This window comes from Camponotus floridanus, unplaced genomic scaffold (assembly GCF_003227725.1).
Source record: "Camponotus floridanus strain SB8 unplaced genomic scaffold, Cflo_v7.5 scaffold2, whole genome shotgun sequence".
NCBI lineage: Eukaryota > Metazoa > Arthropoda > Insecta > Hymenoptera > Formicidae > Camponotus > Camponotus floridanus.
The window spans coordinates 5695979-5717301 of NW_020229325.1; the positions used below are offsets into that span (position 1 = coordinate 5695979).

At 33.2% G+C, this 21323-nt stretch overlaps 3 protein-coding genes across 3 annotated transcripts; 2 read left to right on the forward strand and 1 right to left on the reverse strand.

Moving 5' to 3' along the window:
• Window positions 1–851: 851 nt before the first annotated feature.
• On the reverse strand, window positions 852–7058 carry LOC105256376 (transient receptor potential channel pyrexia). The gene is given in 7 exon segments (XM_011266220.3): window positions 852–1805; window positions 1807–3165; window positions 3362–3739; window positions 5410–5686; window positions 5907–6089; window positions 6567–6853; window positions 6920–7058. Coding segments are annotated over 7 exon segments (2778 nt in total). The 5' UTR covers window positions 7019–7058; the 3' UTR covers window positions 852–1610.
• A 2029-nt stretch (window positions 7059–9087) lies between these two features.
• Window positions 9088–13724, forward strand: LOC105256375 (transient receptor potential channel pyrexia). The gene is made up of 5 exons (XM_025408163.1): window positions 9088–9557; window positions 9947–10129; window positions 10350–10626; window positions 11351–11728; window positions 11936–13724. Exons 1-5 carry the CDS (start codon window positions 9244–9246, stop codon window positions 13388–13390), a joined length of 2607 nt encoding a protein of 868 aa, XP_025263948.1. The 5' UTR covers window positions 9088–9243; the 3' UTR covers window positions 13391–13724.
• A 990-nt stretch (window positions 13725–14714) lies between these two features.
• Window positions 14715–20451, forward strand: LOC105256414 (protein FAM161A). The gene is made up of 9 exons (XM_011266295.3): window positions 14715–14933; window positions 15809–16379; window positions 16708–16914; window positions 17131–17295; window positions 17797–18015; window positions 18429–18677; window positions 19274–19396; window positions 19484–19628; window positions 20025–20451. The coding sequence occupies exons 2-9, from the start codon at window positions 15820–15822 to the stop codon at window positions 20421–20423; spliced, it is 2067 nt and encodes a 688-aa protein (XP_011264597.1). The 5' UTR covers window positions 14715–14933; window positions 15809–15819; the 3' UTR covers window positions 20424–20451.
• The last annotated feature ends 872 nt before the right edge of the window (window positions 20452–21323 follow it).

The window sequence follows — 21323 nt, forward strand, 5'->3', positions numbered from 1 at the left end:
GTGAATTATAATATGGCCCGAGCACGCCAAGTTTTTGTAAGTTGTTTTGGTTTTAATTTTTTTAGTTATTAATGTGCTAGAGTAATTTGTAACAAGGAATTAAAATGTTAGTGTGCGATAAATTAATATTATATAGAAATTACCAATTTAAAAGATATGACATATGTAGCAGATAACAAATCTTTACATTAAATATGTCATAATTAGAAAATAATTGGATCATAGAATGTCTTTTTAGTAATTTTTACTATATTTGTTTATATCACACAATGCAAAAACTAGTCTGAGTTTTCTAAACATTTTGGCTATTATATTTGTGCACTCTTCTGCCTTTAGAATTAGTTTATGTATTGATGACAGTGGAGCGCTTACTATATATATGTTCTATTTTGATATAAATAATATTTAAAAGATTCTATGTTACAATTATTCTCATTATTTTTTTGATTGTATTTTGTATTTAAGAACCACTTTTACGATCCTATTATTATTTTATTGCTCTTTTACATATTACAAGAAATTAAAAATTCTATCAAAAGGTATAATTTTTTTAGTAGATATAGAACGCATGTTTGGATGCTATGATAACGTTCAACGAGGATCACTTGTCTGAGGAATTGGCATACGTAGTTGAAAATAATCTGGAGTTGCATGCAGTCGACATGCAACTTTCTCAAAAAGAGAATGTGACTGTGATTCACGAATCTAAAATCACCGATGAAAACTCCCCAAGACATCAATCGAATTTGCCTTTGTAGCTGGAATCAGGAAAGCGGTATACTAGCTAGATTACTGGTGCAGCCGTTTATTCAAATTGGGAGAGTTGAAATAAATGTTCACTGGTATAGAAAAACTTTTTCACTAATAGTTTGATTTATTAATACAAAGATCGACAGCATATTTATCGAACTATAAAATTACACAAATGAACTCGATACATTCGACAATCCTTCACGAACGTTCTACGACACTCTCGGCAGTCCTTCGCCAAAATCGTATCAATGCGCAGTGTTAGACGATTCTTCGCTAATTCGTAACGATACGCAGTGTTAGACAATCTTTCGCTAATTGCTCGATCATCGAAATCCAATTTTCGGTTATCGCGACAGGTGGTGCTGAGCTATCATAGGGATAGCGTGAGGCACGTATTCCTTAAGATACGCATGTATATGTATATATAAATATATATAAGTATTTATTTTTGCTAGTACCGGCTAACTTAAATTTATTTGAAATTCTTAGGCGCTTACACTGGTAAGTACAGAATAAAAAAATAACTCTAAATTTTATATAATTTGTTTGATAAACACACATATATCTATATAAATCATTTTGAAAATGACATGGTTCATTAAATCCACAATTGTATTGTCACGAATTAAGTCGTTAAAATTTGCATCTGAAAACGTTTGTAATTATTTAGATTGTTAAAATTTACATTTGAAAACATTTATAATTATTTTCGATTTGCTAGTTGCTTGGGGATGTCACATTTTTGCGTTCCTACAGAGAATTTTAAATTCTGCTTTGGTAGACCATTCGAGTCTCGGTTTCGCTTTTTCAAAACAATTCAAATGTTCGATATAGAATATTAGGCAATGTTAATAATGTTATAAATGCTTCGTCAAATTTGCATCTCGGACTATACTCTCTATCTTGTACGTCAAGCTATATAACGTGATGCTGATGTCACGGGAGCATTTCTTTAGCTCGGCCATGATTTCGTTCAGATGCTGTTGGTCACTGTCATTGCTGTATGTCCTGCTGAGTCTCGCATGATTCGATATATTTGCGGTATAATGTTTTTGAATGATGATGTGCAGGAAGTCGCTCGTCTCGCATTTTCTGCTCACCGGCCAGACGATACAACGACTGAATGAGCTCTCGTGGCAGATGCTTTTCGCGTGGATCATTCGGCCGAATATAGAGGGCACAATCATTCGATGAATATAACAGTAGTGTATTCTTTCTGCACGCTTGTATTATTTTACACGCATGAGTGTAATCAAACAACTTAGAGAACAGCATATTTTCGAAATGAGCTATTACCTCGACGTGATGCACCAGTCGTTCGAGATTCGCGCGTTTACGTAACTCCTGGATATCCGACACAGCCAGACCAATCATTAGATTCATTAGTATAATTGTCACTAGGAGAAGGAAGCAAAAAAATATGAAATACATCGAGCCAGGATACTTAAGATCTTTATCAAAGAGAAGACAGATGTCTTCGAATTCCAGCTCACCGGACATCATAATAATCATCTTAAGTATACTAATCAGCGGATTAGTAAAGGATTGGTAATTGTTGTGTAGCATATTAAAACCAAAAGCGAAGCCGATTATGAGAACAACGTAGGCTGTAAATAATTTAAAGAAATTGATGGACACTCGCGTAAGCATTTGTATATAGAGGCCAAACATGGGAAAATAACCGATTACAATTATCAGCTCGATCCAGGCCAACAGAATACCTATGGCAGCAACGTGATGTTGCCATGGACGCGCTGGAGAAATCAAGATGATGCTATATGTCACGATCACGCTCCATTGTAACCAGTTTCCCCAGCGTTTAGTATAATGGTAAATACCATAAACAGTAATTTGGAAAAGCTCTTTACTCGCGAGTATGCAGGTAAAACCTAATACTGGCCAGAAGAGGACATTGCTCAGCTGTTCATTGTGCCATAAATATGCCGCGCAGATGAAGTTGACGAAAAAAACGAAGAAGATAAAATGGAACAGGAAATTGAGCAGGAAAAACTTGCGAACACGCTTCCATTTTAGATAGAGAAAACTCTGGCACAATGGGTGCTTCAACATGTGAGCTACACCGACCTCCACCAGACAGAGCATCAGATCCGTTTCGTTGCGACCGCCCAATGGAATCAATGGTCGAAAATCAACTCGCAGTTCACAGTCCATATCGCCAAGTTCGTGATAGTGTAATGAAACTGATTGATCGAGACGCGTCGGAAGTTGCGATAACACCTCCGGAGTACGGCGTACGATGAAGCTAAGAGCGGTGATGCCGTCTTTGGTACGCGCTGTTACGTCGCCACCTTTTGACAACAACATCATCACTGTACGCGAGCTCTCGTTCAAAGCAGCGATGTGCAGTGGCGTGTAACCGAATTTGTCCGCCTTGTTAACTGATGCGCCTGCCTTTTTAACAAAAAAATAATTTTATTAATTCTATCGTTAGAATAAAAAAAAATTATTTAATTTTTTTATCACATAAATGGAATTACTTAACGTGATTTATTAAAAAAATTTATATAAAAAGTGAAGTTAATTTTTTTATTATTTTAATTAAAAGAAGGTATTCTATTCAGAGTTAAAGTAATTTTCATTTACAAACATTTATTAAAGTCTTGACCAGTTCACTGCTTTGCCGAGCACTTGCAACCGCAGCATGTAGAGGAGTGCGTCCTTCATTATCTTCTTCGTCTACCTTTGCGCCAAATCTGATCAACTCCTTTATCGTCTCTACAGATTTGGCGATCGTTGCCAAGTGCATCGCCGTTTGACCACTCGAGTTTTTTGTCTCAGTTTTCGAGCCAGCTTTCAACAGTAAGCTAGTGCATTTGGCGTTACCATTTTCCGCCGCCAAGTGTAGAGGCGTCGATTTCGTGGTTCTCATTTTGATTCTCACATCCGCGCCGTGATCCAATAGTAATTTGATGCAGTGGACATTGCCCAAACTAGCCGCCACATGCAAAGGCATCCTTCTATAAAACTGTCAACGAATCATAAATTAATTCATTGAAGATATCTCAGAATCCAAAAGAAATACACTACCCTCCATAAGTTTGGAAACATTTTATAAAAGTATACATTATAAAGAAAATAACTTTAATTTCTTTGATATTTGCTGGATGCTATATCCATCTTCTTGTCAAACGACGCGGTCCAAAAAAAACCTTACAAAAATAAAAAAACCTACGCTAAGTACATAAAAAATATTCCACCTTGTATGCAACAAAACGTTTAATAAAAAAATATCATTATAATAAATAATTTATAAAAATTTTCCCTAAAAAAATATATATAATTTTCCTTAAAAAAATCAAAACTAAATATAAAATCAATGATTAATTAGCCAAATATATTAAAGTAATTGATAGGGATTTGTAATTTGAAATATTTGTCACAAATACAATCTTGCATTTATACATTAGATTCTCGACAAAATAAAAATGATTTTCAAAATAAGTTCCAAGTAAATTTGGAACTAAAAAAATTAAGACCAAAACAACTTACAAAAACTTGGCGTGCTCTTGGGTCATATTATAATTCATTAATATTTCTATAATTGAAATTAATTATAGGTATATAATTCGCAAACTTTGTAAATTATATGTATCATAATGTGACCCGAGCACGTCAAGTTTTTGTAAGTTGTTTTGATCTTAATTTTTTTAGTTCCAAATTTACTTGGAACTTATTTTGAAAATCATTTTTATTTTATTGAGAATCTAACATATAAATGCAAGATTGAATTTGTGACAAATATTTCAAATTACAAATCCCTATCAATTGCTTCAATGTACTTGGCTAATTAATCATTGATTTCCTATTTAGTTTTGATTTTTTTTAGGAAAATTATATATATTTTTTGAGGGAAAATTTTTATAAATTATTTATTATAAGGGTATTTTTTTATTAAACGTTTTGTTGCATGCAAGGTGGAATATTTTTTATGTACTTGGCGTATTTTTTTTACCTTTGTAAGGTTTTTTTTGGAAGGATAAAATAATAATCTTGACTCGCAATTCATATGGAATCTGATACTTCGGGACCATTTTTAACGATTGTAGTAATTTTTGTTATTTTTACAGAAACTAAAATCAAACTATACTCAAATGAGTTCTTATCACTCTGATCTATGTTTCTAATGCGCTTAAACATTACGGGCATACCACTACAGTATCTGATATGCCGTAGTAGCACTATTTGGCAGAACAAATCAACGCGCGAAATTTAACTCCGATTTGGTGCTGCGTTATAATTATTAAACATATTTTCGGCATAAACAGGCATGACACTATTATTTAATAGCGACACTATTACTTAATTATATAAACGTCTTACAATATATTCATATGAAAAATCTGCACGGATTGCTGCCATGCGATTGTTTATGTAAACTGCAAGGTGTTTCCAAACTTATGGAGGGTAGTTTATGTTACTTTGATAAGAAAGTAATTGTTTCTGCGTAATTCCATGTATCAGATAATTAGTAGTTTGCCATTTTAATTTTAGACTAACAGCGATTTTTGGTTTATAATATTAATGTTATTTAACTAAATTTATGTTTAAATAATATTAATAATTTTAAATTAATGTTTAAATAATATTAATGTTAGTTAACTAAATTTATGTTTAAATTGTGTGATGAAGAATCACCTGTGGATTATTAGGAGAAGCACCTGCTTGCAGTAGAGCTTCGACGCAATCAACAGCATTGTTCAGCACGGCGTAATAAAGTGGACTTCTTCTAGCATTCACATTTGCGCCTGACTTGATCAAGCATGTAACAGTAGCAACGCAACCAGCTGCGGCAGCGCAATGCAATGGGGTGTATTTTTTCTTGAAATCCCACTCACATGGATCTGCACCATGTTTCAATAGCTCTTCCACGATCTTCGTGGACATGGTACACGCTGCCAGATGTAGCGGTGTCCTGGAGATAGTATAAATATATAATTGTAAATGTATAATTTTTATCAATGATTTATTATAATTACAGGCTTAATTGACTAATCAATCAAGATATTTGATAATCTACTGCTAGCTAGTATAAACAGCTTCTATCATAATAGATGAATTATTGTTTTCAGAAGTTCAGCTTCAATTTTTTGATGATAAAATTTAGACTTTTATATATTATAAATGATATAAACCTTCCATCATTGTCCCTCGTAGAAACTGACACGCCTTTTTCTAACAAAGTCTTAACTATTTCTACATGACCCAGCCAGCTAGAAATCAGTAGACACGTGTTGGGCCATTTTGCAAGTAATTGTCCCCGAATCGTAATATTTGCTGCTCTATTTTCGTCAACCACTGTAGTCTTTTGTTTAATTCTGTATGTCAAGTTTTAAATTAAATATACTAGATAGTTAATTAACATATAATATGCTAAATTATAAAATATAAAAAGATTAAATTTTAAAATAAATTATAATATCTAAAAAGATTAAATTAAAAATTTTATTATTTTACTAATTAAAAATTTTAAAAGAATAAATTAAAAATTTTATTATTTTACTAATTAAAAATTTTATTATTTTACTTATATAAAGGATCTTAATATATGTAAAATAGATTAAATGAAATAAAATGATTAACGTAGAAATAGAATGATTTTTAACATCAGAAATAATTTTTATCAACAGAAATATATAACATCAAATAGAAATATACACACAATAAATAAATTATAAGAAGCATGACAAATTCTATTTAAAATTCTATTCTTCTACCTTTATCTATTTATTTATTTATTTTTATTCATTTTATCTTAATGCAACACGCATAAATTAGAAACGCTAATATCGTACTTATCTGTGGACAACGGTATGCTGCTATGCTTGCGATCCTCATCACTTTTGTTGAGAGTCACACATTGAAATTCTTCCAGAACCTTTTGTAGAGCATCGCCATGAAGAGTAGGAATCAGAGATAAAACTTTATTTCCTTCCGGAAGATTCGATAATGCTACTTCGATCTCCTCCTTGCTCCAAGGTTGTTTCTGCGTCGTCGACTCGTCTTCTTGTTCGATAGATTTCAAGCTGTCCTCGGAGTTGCTATATGCTCTCCCGTTCATCCAAATATTCCCATATGGTTTCTAAATATAATATACATGAAGACATAAGAAATCGAAAAACCATCGATGATTGTTTTTTTTACTGACTTTTTTAACGTTGGATCTCTTGTCTTTGATAGTCTTTATCTCCTGCGTTATTCTTCGTATCAAAGGAGTGACTGCCGGAGCAGAACTGTCGAAGAACATCTCGAAGTACTTATTGAAACTTCACAATGTGATTTTTCTGTGGACTCGCATTCTTATAAAGATGCTCCGTTCAAATCAATTGACGTACATTGAAGTCATATTGCGTGTTCCTACAAATTGATTTGATTGATACAGCAACATGAATGGCGAGTGAGAAGTGACAATAAGCCCCATTCAAGTCAATTGACATACATTGAAGTCATCAATATGACTACAATGTGTTCCTACAAATTCAATTGATTCAATTGATATAGCAACATGAATGGCGAGTGAGAAGTGACAATAACTGTTTGTGTTTGATTTAGGCATATTTCCTAGTAAAGCCTTGTACTTTTTTTTTTTTTTTTATTTATTATTTCATTAATAATGAATATCAATATATAAATATTTGAACATAGATCTGATATAAAGTTTCGTATAAATATAAAAATACATGAACCTTCAAAAAATACAATAGTTCTTTACAACAATTCTCTATATCTGTTAACTTATATATAATTTATTTTTATGTTGACTGTAAAAAATTTCATCAATTTTTTATCAAGCGACGCGGTAGCATCGCGACGCCAAGTACATAAAAAACAAGTCCAAACATTGAGTTCCAAGCATTGAGTTGAGAGTCACTGCTCTCGACGTGGCGCTACCAAGTACCTTATCCGGAATTTCGCGTCAAGTAAACTTTCGATTAAGATATTTAATAAACGCTACTGCGCCGCTTGATAATAACTTTTAATATGTCACTTCTCTTCTGTCTTTTTAAACAAGTAACCTTAACGTGTCACTTCTATTCCTTGTTATACTATTCCGCACTATACTTTAATAAATTTACATTTCATACGTACGTACACATACATATTACACTATTCCGCACTATACTTTAATAAATTTATCTTTCATACGTACGTACACATACATATTACACTATTCCGCACTATACTTTAATCACACGTATGTGCGCACATGCACACATATGATTTTGTCACTTAAAGCATTGTACATACATATCAAAGCAATAATCGTATACGCAGCGATGTGAACGCCGCTTGAGGGACAAATTCGCTTTGCGTGTGTGCGTGCGAGCATATGTACGTGAGTCTCTGGAAATGAAGGAAAACGAAAAATGTCACAATTCTGATATTCGATCATCGTTTCTCAGGATTGACTGCACCGATTTTGTTCAAACAGGTCGCAATCGAAAGCATATATTCACATTTTATAATAAAAGTATCGTTAAATTTTTGATTACGGCTTTAGTTTATTAAATATCTTAAACCGAAAATTTACTTGACGCGAAATTCCGAATAAGGTACTTGGTAGCGCCGCGTCGAGAGCAGTGACTCTCAACTCAATGCTTGGAACTCAATGCTTGGACTTGTTTCTTATGTACTTGGCGTCACGACGCTACCGCATCGCTTGATAATCGTTCCAAGCAAGGATTCCATAGGAAAAGTATTCGAAGATTTTCTTCTTTTCTATTTTCGTCGTTGCCTGTTGTGAAGCAGTATATTGCGCGTTAATCGCGGAATCAACATTGTTAGTAGATTGATAGCGTCGAGCTGATTTAATCCTTTGCATTTGATAGTTTTTCGCTTTTTAGAAAACTAATAACTCGAAATGTTTTAATAAAAAATTGATGAAATTTTTTACAGCCAACATAAAAATAAATTATATATAAATTAACAGATATAGAGAATTGTTGTAGAGAACTATTGAATTTTTCAAAGGTTCATGTATTTTTACATTATATAAAACTTTATATCAAATATTCAATTATTATGATCAATAATAATTGAAATAATAAGTACAAGACTTTACTACGAAATGCATCTAAATCAAACATAAGCAGTTTGTCGCCACTCATCATTCGAGTTGCGTATGAAATCAAATGCCGATTAATTGTGAACGTCACTTCTCAAAATCAATTTCTAAATTAACTTGCAATGTGACCGTGATGTATGTCAATTTATTTGATCCGAGTATCTTAATAATAATGCGAGTCCACAGAAAAATAACTTTGTAAAGTTTCAGTAAGAACTTCGAGAAGTTCTTCGGCAGTTCTGTTCCGACAGTCACTCCTTTGAGAAGTCACTTCTACGAGGAATAACGCAGGGGAAACAGACTATCAAAAACAAGAGATCCAACGTTATGAAAAAAGTCAGTGAAAAAAACAATCATCAATGGTTTTTCGATTTCTTTATATCTTCATGTAGATTATATTTAGAAATATGGGAATATTTCTAAATATAATATATGGGAATATTTGGATGAGCGGGAGCGCATATAGCAACTCCGAGGGCAGCTTGGAATCTATCATATGTCACGCATCACAAGACGAATCGAGAAACGAGACGCAGAAACAACCTTGGAGCAAGGAGGAGATCGAAGTAGCATTATCGAAACTTCCGGAAGGTGAGACAGCTTTATGTGTGATTCCTACTCTTCATGGCGATGCTCTACAAAAGGTTCTGGAAGAATTTCAATCTGTGACTATCAACAAAAGTGAGGATCGCAAGCATAGCACATCCTTGCCCACAGATGAGTACGGAATGATATTAGCGTTTCTAATTTATGCGTGTTGCATTAAGATAAAATGAATAAAAATAAATAAATAGATAGATAAAAGTAGAAGAATAGAATTTTAAATAGAATTTGTCATGCTTCTTATAATTTATTTATTGTGTGTATATTTCTATTTGATGTTATATATTTCTGTTGATAAAAATTGTTTCTGATGTTAAAAATCATTCTATTTCTACGTTGATCATTTTATTTCATTTAACTAATTTGTTTTACATATATTAAGATCCTTTATATAAGTAAAATAATACAATTTTTAATTATAAAATTTAATCTTTTTAGATTTCATAATTTAGCATATTATATGTTAATTAACTATCTAGTATAATTAATTTAAAACTTGACATACAGAATTAAACAAAAGACTACAGTGGTTGACGAAAATAGAGCAGCAAATATTACGATTCGGGGACAGTTACTTGCAAAATGGCCCAACACGTGTCTACTGATTTCTAGCTGGCTGGGTCATGTAGAAATAGTTAAGGCTTTGTTAGAAAAAGGAGTGCCAGTTTCAACGAGGGACAATGATGGAAGGTTTATATTATTTATAATATATAAAAGCCTACATTTTATCATCAAAAAATTGAAGCTGAACTTCTAAAAACAATAATTCATCTATTATGATAGAAGCTGTTTATACTAGCTAGCAGTAGATTATCAGATACCTTGATTGATTAGTCAATTAAGCCTGTAATTATAATAAATCATTGATAAAAATTATACATTTACAATTATATATTTACACTATCTCCAGGACACCGCTACATCTGGCAGCGTGTACCATGTCCACGAAGATCGTAAAAGAGCTATTGAAACATGGTGCTGATCCACGTAAGTGGGATTTCGAGAAAAAATACACCCCGTTGCATTGCGCTGCCGCAGCTGGTTGCGTTGCTACTGTTACATGCTTGATCAAGTCAGGTGCAAATGTGAATGCTGGAAGAAGTCCACTTTACTACGCCGTGCTGAACAATGCTGTGAATTGCGTCGAAGCTCTACTGCAAGCAGGTGCTTCTCCTAATAATCCCCAGGTGCTTCTTCATCACAACCACAATTTAAACATAAATTTAGTAGGGAAGTAATATTATAAACCAAAAATCGCTGTTAGTCTAAAATTAAAATGGCGAACTACTAATTATCTGATACATCGAATTATGCAGAAACAATTACTTTCTCACCAAAGTAACGTAAACTACCCTCCACAAGTTTGGAAACACCTTGCATTTTACATAAACAATCGCATGGCAGCAATCCGTGCAGATTTTTCATATGAATATATTGTAAGACGTTTAAATAATAGTGTCATGCCTGTTTATGCCGAAAATATGTTGAATAATTATAACACAGCACCGAACTGCTCGGAGTTAAATTTCGCGCGTTGATTTGTTCTGCCAAATAGTCGTACTACGGCATATCAGATACTGTAGTGGTATGTCCGTAATGTTTGGGCGCATTAGAAACATACATCAGAGTGATAAGAACTCATTTGAGTATAGTTTGATTTTAGTTTCTGTAAAAATAACAAAAATTACTACAATCGTTAAAAATAGTCCTGACGTGTCAGATTCCATATGAATTGCGAATATTATTATTTTACAAGAAGAAGGATATAGCATCCTGCAAATATCAAAGAAATTAAAGTTATTTTCTTTATATTGTATACTTTTATAAAGTGTTTCCAAACTTATGGAGGGTAGTGCATTTCTTTTAGATTCTGAGATATCTTCAATGAATTAATTTATGATTCGTTGACAGTTTTATAGAAGGATGCCTTTGCATGTGGCGGCTAGTTTGGGCAATGTTCACTGCATCAAATTACTATTGGATCACAGAGCGGATGTGACAATGGAAACAGAAATCACGAAATCGACGCCTCTACACTTGGCGGCGGAAAATGGTAACGCGAAATGCACTAGATTACTGTTGAAAGCTGGCTCGAAAACTGAGACAAAAAACTCGAGTGGTCAAACGGCGATGCACTTGGCAACGGTCGCCCAATCTGTAAAGACGATAGACATGCTGATTAGCGCTGATGCAAAGGTGAATGCAGAGGATAATGAAGGACGCACTCCTCTACATGCTGCGGTTTCAAGTGCCCGGAACAGCAGCGCAGTGGTCAAGATTTTAATAAAAGTTTGTAAATTAAAATTCCTTTAACTCAGTGAATAGAATACGTCCTTTTTTTAAATTAAAATAATAAAAGAAGTTAATTGTTTCACGTTACAAATAAATTTTTTCTAATAAATTACGTTAAGTAATTCTATTTATGTAATAATTAAATTTAAACAATGGTTTTTATACTAACGATAGAATTAATAAAATTATTTTTTTGTTAAAAAGGCAGGCGCATTAGTTAACAAGGCGGACAAATTAGGTTACACGCCGATGCACATTGCGGCCATGACCGAGAGCTCGCGTATGGTGATGATGTTGTTGTCAAAAGGTGGCGACGTAACAGCGCGTACCAAAGACGGCGACACCGCTCTTAGCTTCATCGTACGCCGTACTCCGAAGGTGTTATCGCAATTTAAGACTTGTCTCGATCAAGCAGTCTCATTAGACGAACTTAGCGATAGGAACTATAAATTGCGAATAGATTTTCGACCATTGGTTCCATTGGACGGTCGCAGCGAAACGGACCTGATGCTCTGTCTTGTGGAGGTCGATCAAGGTCGCTTGATAAAGCATCCATTATGCGAAAGTTTTCTCCATCTAAAATGGAAGCGTATTCGTAAGTTTTTCGTGCTCAATTTTTTGTTTCATTTAATCTTTGTCGCTTTCTTTACCAGCTTCGTCTACACGACATATTCGACATATAAACAACTGAGCAGTGTTCTTTTCTGGCCATTATTAGGTTTTACTTGCATACTCGCGAGTAAAGAGGTCTTTCAAATTACCTATGGTGGTATTTGCTATTATATTAAACGCTGGGAAAATCTGCTACAGTGGAGCGTGATCGTAGCATCCAGCCTCATACTGATTTCGCCAGAACCATGGCAACACATTGCTGCCGTAGGCATTCTGCTGGTCTGGATCGAGCTGATGATTGTGATCGGTTATTTTCCTATGTTTGGCCTTTATGTACAAATGTTTAAGCGAGTGTCCATCAATTTCTTCAAATTTCTCACAGCCTACTTTTGTCTTATAATTGGCTTCTCTCTTAGCTTTAATGTGCTGCACGGCAAATACAAGTCCTTTGAGGATCCGGTGATCAGTATGCTTAAGGTAATAATTATGATGTCCGGTGAGTTGGAATTCGAGGACGCTTTCTTCGATCTTAAGTATCCTGGCACCGCGCATGCTATGCTTCTTTGCTTCGTTATCCTGGTGACAATGATACTAATGAATCTAATGATTGGTCTGGCTGTGTCGGACATCCAGGATATACGTACACGCGCGAGTCTCGAACAATTGGTGCATCACGTCGAGGTAATAGGTCATTTCGAAAATATGTTCTCTAAGTTGGTTGATTACATTCATGCGTGTAAAATAATACAAGCGTGCAGAGAGAAAACATTAGTGTTGCCGAATCATTGTGTCTTCCATATTCGGCCGAATGATCCGTGCGAAAAGCGTCTACCACCAGAGCTCATTCACTCGTTGTATTGTCTGGCCGGCGAGCAAAATATGCCACGACCGACTTTTTGCAGCAGCACATCGTCGCGGAAACATTCCGCCATACCAAAACATTCTGTCATACGAAGACCGCAAATAAACCGAATCATGCAAGACTCAGCAAGTTGCACAGCAATGACAGTAATCAACAGCTACCGGATGAATTCGTGGACTAGCTAAAGGAATATTTTCATGACAGTATCAAGTTGGATAGCTTAACGAACAAGATAGAGAGTATCGTCCAAGAGCAGATTTGACGATACATTTATAACATTATTAACATTGCCAAATATTCTATATTGTCGAACATTTGAATTGCTTTAAAAAAGCGAAACCGAGACTCGGATGGTCTATCGAAACAGGATCTAAAATTCAAGATAGAACGCAAAGCTGTGATATACGCAAGCAACTAACACATCGAAAATAAATGTCTTCAGATGTAAATTTTAACGACGTAATTTGTGGCAATCCAAAAACAATTATGGATTTAACGAATCATGTCATTTCCAATATGATTTATATAGATATATGTATTTTATCATAAATTATATAAAATTTAAAGTTATTTTTTTATTCTGTATTTACCAATAATCCAGCTGTGTACCGTTTTCCTGATTCCATCTCTGTACAAGTGAATTCGGTTGATGTCTTGGGGAGTTTTACATCGGTGATCTTAGATTCATAAATTACAGTCATATTCTCTTTCCGAGAAAGTTGCATGTTGATGATTGCATGTTGACTGTAATACCAAATCGTTTTCAGCTATGCAAATTTTTCAGATAAGTGATGCTTGTTGTATGTTATTATAGCGTCCGAACACGCATTCCACACCTATTAAAGAAATCACACTGAAATTTAATTAATAGAAATTAACAATTTTTTGTAATATGTAGAACAATAAAAGACTAAATTAAAATGGTTCTTAAATGTATATATATATATATATATATATATATATACATACATATATATGTAACTTATATATATGTAACTTATTCATTTGTTACAATTTGTCACCGGCCGCTTGCCAACAGTAGGCTTGAAATATTATTAAATATTATTATCGTAGCTTTAAGTTTTTTTAAATTAGGTAAGGGTTTAATATTAATTAAATCATTAAAGTAATTTTATCCGGCAATTTAATGAAGATAAGTTAGTGTCAAACACTAATTTAAACTGAATATCAAAATTAATTAATTGAGAAATTTTTTACACGTGTATGATCTTTGATACTTAATTTTAATATATAATTGATTAATATTTATAATATATAATATATAATTGATTAATTCAGAATATTATTTCAAATATATAAAAATTTTGCCAGGTCATTCATGTTTTTAATAATTTAATGTAATGTATAAAAATTATATTATATAAAAGGATTAAAACAATATTTGTATATATATGTCTAACGATAACATTTATGAAGGTTTTACCTTGAACCCTCGAAGCGAATCGATCGAGTTACTTCGCATGTCATTCATTTCTTGGTGGGGACTGGTTGCAGGGCGTTAGCACTTCCTCATGGACTTCACCATGACGACGGCGACGCCGGGCCAGGTTGCATTGATTCTCCTGGTCGAGTCAGCAGGTAGTAATGGTCGTCGAAGCGGCTAGCACGTCGTTATTTTCTTTTCAACATCTGGTCGCGAATTCTCTGCCCTTCAGGATCGAACTAGAAGTCGCATTCGGCTGATGATTCGAATGATAATTAAGAAAGGTGATTAATAACCAAGAGCTTCACAGAGAGAGAGTAACAATAATCTTTAATGTCGAGATCTTATAAGAGAAAATGTCTTTTAACTTTTTACAAGCAATTAAAATATATATTCATGAAAGACACATGTAAATAGAAAAAAAGAGAGAATAAAAGTATATATTAATTTTATTTAAATGATATAATTTTGTGAAGTTATGAATATACTCAATCTGCAAATTTAATTATCATATTGATTGGGAAAGTTAGTATAATTCATTTTTCACAATTTTATGTTTTATATTTCCAAGAGTTTTTGGACATCACATAAATTCTTATTATACGTCATATTATTTTGGATTATAAGTAGCTATATGACTTTGTATGATTGCATTACATGCCTATCATTGGTAAGTTATTTAAATTATGTTACGTTTTTCATTTAATTTTATATTAATTTGGCGTATATATTAATTTTAACGTTATATTAATTTTTATTATTATTCTCTTATTATTATCAATATCAAGATAATAAATGATTATTAATTCGATTTTAAATTAAATAGGAAATATACTAAAAAAGCAACAGCTAGATTTATTAGTAACTTTAAAATATTTATTGTATAAAATTTAAAAAATATATCTTTTTTTATCAATGCTATATTTAAATGAATTAAATTGAATTAATTTATTTTATTCAAGATATTTACAATTATTTTATTTCAATTAATTTATTTTAATTAAATTTATCAAAAGTTAGTACTGATAGTACGTATAATATATATAGTAGTACTGATAGTACGTATAATATATATCATAATGATATTTTAATTAATATTTAAGAGAGAAAATGTACTCTGTGTATTATTTACATACCATTTGTATTATATTGTACACAGTTCAGTAAACCATGACGGAGCACAGAGGTACATCCTTCTTCCATTCATGCGTGAAGGTACCGGTGGATCCTTACAGCAGACAACCAACTCCCTCGTATGAACGTCCTCGAATGTCATCGACAAGGAACCGAAGATCGGAGAAAGTGAAAAAGATCAACTTTGCCGAAAACGAACCGACTGCCGTTGCTGAAGATTCGGAGTCGTTGAGTCCGCGCGATACCCTGGAGAACTTTCTGGAGTTCATGAAGAGTATACCGGACTATGGACAGATACACCATCTGTCAAACGAGCAATTCAAGCAGAGGGTCGAGTATCTGAGGAGAAAGCAACGGTTGCTTCTTCAGAATTTGAGAAATTCACTGGACGATTCGGCGGAAAAGCCGCCGTCGCGATTGTCGATCACAAGAAACGAGAACTTGAAGTCGAAGGATGTCAAGCCGGACATCGCTAGTGATCTTAAATTGAATGGTAAAAAATGCTACCTCGAAGAATCCAGGACCAGCAGCCCGATACTTTTTCCGTCCGGCACTTTTGCTGGTCTTGCCGAGGATCAAGATCTGTTAACATACAGGTGATAAATTAATTATTGCAAAATGAAAAGAAAGCAATTGCTAAAGATTTCAATGTATAAGTGGATTTTTAATATAAATCATTTATAAAAATTATATATATATATATATATATATATATATATATTATATATATTATATATATATATATATATATATATATATATAATATATTTTTCCGCTTCTTCCCTGAAATAGAATAAAAATATATATATATATATATATATATATATATATATATATATATATATTGAGATTTTCCCAATACCATTTTTTTATTTTATCAAATTATTTTATTGGATTATCATTACTCATTGATATTGATTTCAGATGCAGAGACAAGGACAAGGAGACGAAGACAATGCGCAACAAAGAGATATTTGCGGCAAATAAAAGTTGGAGTACTTGGAGTGGATCAAAAAGCGACGATAGCGTAGATAGTGATGGCGAGGACAGTATCGAGACGAAGAGCTTGCCACCTAATAGTTCGAAAGAATGGCATCCTACCATGCCCAAACCATTTAGCTTCACATTGAGGTGCGTATTCTAATAACAAAATTTTCTAAGACATATCTAAAAATATCTATATTTAAAGATAATTTTTAATAAATGCAGCTTCCATTTCATTTTTGTTTTGATATTAACATACAGATTAATTAATTTTCATTTTTCTATTTTTTAAAATATATTTTTTATTTCTTGTTTGTATGTATATCAGTGCAAATTAATATAATAGTTTTTATTCTATTTCAGGGAAGAAGCGGAAAAATATATGACGGAAATAGAAGCGGCCGAGCGCATAAATCAAGATAACACGAAAAAGAGTCAGAGTCCTTCAAAGAAACGCCGAGTCAGACCGATTCCTATTACGTCTAAAATACCGCTTTATGACAAATTGATGGCCGAGAAAGAGGAAAGGTTAGCCATGTAACATTATTATTTTGTAATGTAGACAAAGGAATGCATAACGTTTTAATTTTCCGCGAATTAATATCGTACTTATTTGGTCAACTCTTTTTAATTCTGAAAATTTAATTATATAATTTAACATTTTCATATATTTTATATTATTTATTTTATATATAATTTGTAAAGTTTATTTATATATATTTATATATTTATATATATTTTTTCTTCATTTTCAAGCTTAATTCTCAAGCAGGTTAAGATTGAATTAATCGCTGATTTATAACTCATTCACTATCTCCTAAAATATAATACAGATTCACCATTAAAAACAAATTTCTTCTCCATTTCTTCTCCTCGATTCCTATTTTTTCAGGTGTATTTTCTCAAATACACCAATATAATAAATTGATCTATTATTAGTTTTAAATTAAAATAAATTAATAAGTTACGCGTGATGTGAAACAATGAATGATTGATTGGAACCAAAGTGTCATGCTTTCTGATTTCTAGGAGTCGCATCGTACGCGAGGAAAGTACTCTGAATCTATTGTCACAGATGCGACCTTTCAAGCTGGAGTGCGATCGTCGTGCCTGGCGATCCCTGGCGAGGTCTAGTCCCGAGCTCCGCTCCAGCAAAAGCAGTTCCTCGCGCTTCAAGGCCAAACCAGTGCCAAGAAACTTGTTCGGCACTGAAGTTTACGATCGCATGCTCGAGGATGAATATTACAGGTCAGCTATTCGACCGCTTTGCCGAATTTTTTATTATTTTTCATTCAGCAAAAATATTTAAATGGACATTTTTACGCGCATCTCTATTGCATCTCGCGCTCTTCTTTTTCTCACTCTCTTCCTTTCTTTTTTTCTCGAAAATACAAACATCACGAAACAGGCAAAATAGCACCGTTATTTAAATCGAATGTCCGGAAAATATTGCCTATCCTTTCAGGTAGATATCTACGTATCTTTGATTTACAAACGAATAAAAATAGTTACAAGATTCAAACAGTTTAGACGATTTGGAGATATTTAAAATGTACCTTTTTGAAGAAGCTTAAATTGCTTAGCAGGATCACTTGAGGATTCCTCGAAGAGAGTTAAAGACGATTAGATTCAGATTGTAAAAATTCCGCGCGCGATTCCAGACAGCTAAAGAAAAGGGTGAGAGCCGCCGAGTTGCTGAAGTCCTCTTCCTTGCCACCGTCGATGGCGAGACGCGAGCGTGTCAAGTCCGCGTGTGCACATTTGCAGGACATAGCGTCCAACAAGGACGACGACGAGTCGATGATTCCGACGACGACGACGATGTCCGATGGAACCAGATCCGCAATGACGTCCATGATGTCCTCGCGCGGAAACAATCTAGCCGCGATCTTGAGATGTCAGGCTTCACGGTACGATCTGTGCGACAGAAAAAAATATACATTAGACAAGATTAATATTAGATGAAGAGATATCGAGGGAAAAATTAAAATTAATTTTAGGATATCGTGAAAGATTAATGAAAAAGAAAGAAAAGGTTGTCTTTCGTTCAGGATGTTAGAAATTAATTAATTGTGAATTAATTACATCATGAATAATTAATTATCTTGATTGAATTACATGAATGATTTATGTTTCAAGAGACGATTAAATAAGGAAATACACATATTATTTCTCGATTAATTTTAAATGGGTTTTATTTTGGCAAAATTTCCTGATTTTTTAATTTAGGAATAAATAAGGAAATATTAAAAACATACACACGAGAATACCGTTTAAAAGAACTTTTTTGAGAAAAATTATTGATAAGTAGAGTAATTCTTCATAATTCTGCGTATACGCAAAAAACAGAGGTATTATTTTGACGTAATAGAAACGCAGAAACTTGCTTGATAGAATTTTTTCCGAATCTGTAAGTTTAATTTTTCAAATACCGACCGCATATTTCTGATTGCTTCAATCAGAGGGGAATTCACACGCGTAAATGACGATCGCAAACTCGTCGCAGAGAGAAACTGGAGCGCGAGATACGGGAACGAATGGAGGAGAAACGACGGGAGCAGATACTGAAGCTCAGGGAGACGCTGATCGGCCGGAAGCCCGCGTGGAGAGCCCTGAGGTCTGCCGCTAGGTACGCAGAATCGAATCTATAGATCCGTATAGATCTCATCCCATAACTTTCACGATCGGGCATTGATGCAATAAACGCGTAAACAAGGCACGAGCACGACAGGGACCTGGATATACGGTCGTCTCTTCGTCGGGACGAGGCGAGGGAGCAGGCCGAGCGTCATCGTCTGCAGATGGAAATGATGCTGGATCGCGTGACGCAAATACCGACTCTATTTGAACGGCATTCCCAGGTATAATGAGCTCTTTTGCGAACGTCATCATAGAGATTTTACTTCCCGGATCAAGGAAATAAATAAAATATTCATCAATTACGTCTTCTCCGGCAAGGAAACATCTTTTACGCAGATAATATTTCATTTGTGTTTGGCACGCATTAGCATACTTTATTCAGGAAGAATAATATTAGTATATTATTGATTACTTTGTTATTATATTAAATTTGACATAAAATAAGAGGAAAAATATATATTTTTTAATTAATAACATTCGTACAATTTATAACAAAAAATAATAAAAAATAATAATTTAGTAATAGTATCGATTATACATTTATAAGACATTTATAGAACTTGCAAAATTCTTCAAAAATGTCGTGTAAACTACGCTTTATGCGATGAACTTTACAGAGTTTCCAGTCACTTGCGATGGCGCAACAACAAAAAACTTTACCGAAGAACAACGTCCGCAAGAAGAAGAAGAAGAAAAAGCAATCGCTGAAGAGACCCATGTCAAGCAGTCTGGATTCGTACATGAGCTTTGTCAGCAACTATAGACCGAATTCAGGATCATTGACCAGCTCTTCCGGTACTCTAATTTCTTCAAGCCAATCGTCATCAAAGTCATCGCATGGTTCCTCCGATAAATCAGCAGCCAAGTCGGAAGGCTCAATGTCGAAGAGAAAGGCCGATCGTGGCCCGCTCAAGGTATCGATCAACGAAACTGCGGAACTGATCGAGGATCGTAATGAGAAGTCGACGAGCAGCGACGAGCGATCTCGTAGCGAGGATCACGAAGATGCATTATAAAAGGATGACAAGGTCATCGCCAAAAAGTAAATTAAATTGATATCTTTATTCTTCTGAAGATATTCTGAATTTTAAATTCATATTTGATTCATATTTGATTCATTATAATATATAGGTAATATTCATAATAAAATTATATATACCTCAGCTTTTTGAAAATTCGATTAAAATTAAGCAGAGGATGATAATTTATCTATTTTTAATATGCTTATCTATTTTGCATTATTATAATATATATCTCTTAAATTCTTAAATCTTTTTGCACTTTTTTAAATATACTATTTTATTTACAATTGTTTGTAAAAATTCATAAATTATTGATAATTTATAGTTAAATATCTAATATATCTTAAAAGATAAACTAATTCTAAGTCAATCGAAAACAGATCGTTTTGGAATAAAAATGAAAGCGATAATTTTGGAAAGTCTGATGTCATTGTGATTGGTTGAGAATTGTATTTCACAGAATATAAGCAACACATTTTTTTATGAAAAAAAAGATATATTATAAAGAGTACAAACAACATGACATATTCACACATAAGTCATAATTATGCATAGTCAGTTCAGCACGAAAAATAAAATATTTATTACTCTATAATAATTAAGACTCTATAAGAGAACTTCTCTTTGTCTCTCCTTCTCTCTTTCTCTCGCTCTCTCATTCTTCTCTCTTTTCATTCAAGTCACTCATCACTTGAAAAGTATAGCATATCTTGAATTATCTTAACTTAAGTCAAAACGAGATTCACGAGTTTCTCACACGAGATTCTAATGAAATAAAATTGCACCGATAGTAAGATAATCTTTTAATTCTAAAAAAATAAAATAATAAATAAAAAAACAATTAATAAAAATTATTATTTTTATTATTTAAAAATATTAAATAATAGAAATGTC

What these genes read in the sequence shown, in the direction of transcription:
- LOC105256375 (XM_025408163.1), top strand. Translation starts at nt 9,244, where the DNA reads ATGGGAATATTTCTAAATATAATATATGGGAATATTTGGATGAGCGGG. An exon ending in ACATCCTTGCCCACAGATGA is followed by an intron (nt 9,558 to 9,946) that starts GTACGGAATGAT and finishes CTTGACATACAG; the next exon opens with AATTAAACAAAAGACTACAG. An exon ending in CTTCTCCTAATAATCCCCAG is followed by an intron (nt 10,627 to 11,350) that starts GTGCTTCTTCAT and finishes ATTCGTTGACAG; the next exon opens with TTTTATAGAAGGATGCCTTT.
- LOC105256414 (XM_011266295.3), top strand. Translation starts at nt 15,820, where the DNA reads ATGACGGAGCACAGAGGTACATCCTTCTTCCATTCATGCGTGAAGGTA. An exon ending in TTGAGATGTCAGGCTTCACG is followed by an intron (nt 18,678 to 19,273) that starts GTACGATCTGTG and finishes AACTCGTCGCAG; the next exon opens with AGAGAAACTGGAGCGCGAGA. An exon ending in TATTTGAACGGCATTCCCAG is followed by an intron (nt 19,629 to 20,024) that starts GTATAATGAGCT and finishes TGAACTTTACAG; the next exon opens with AGTTTCCAGTCACTTGCGAT.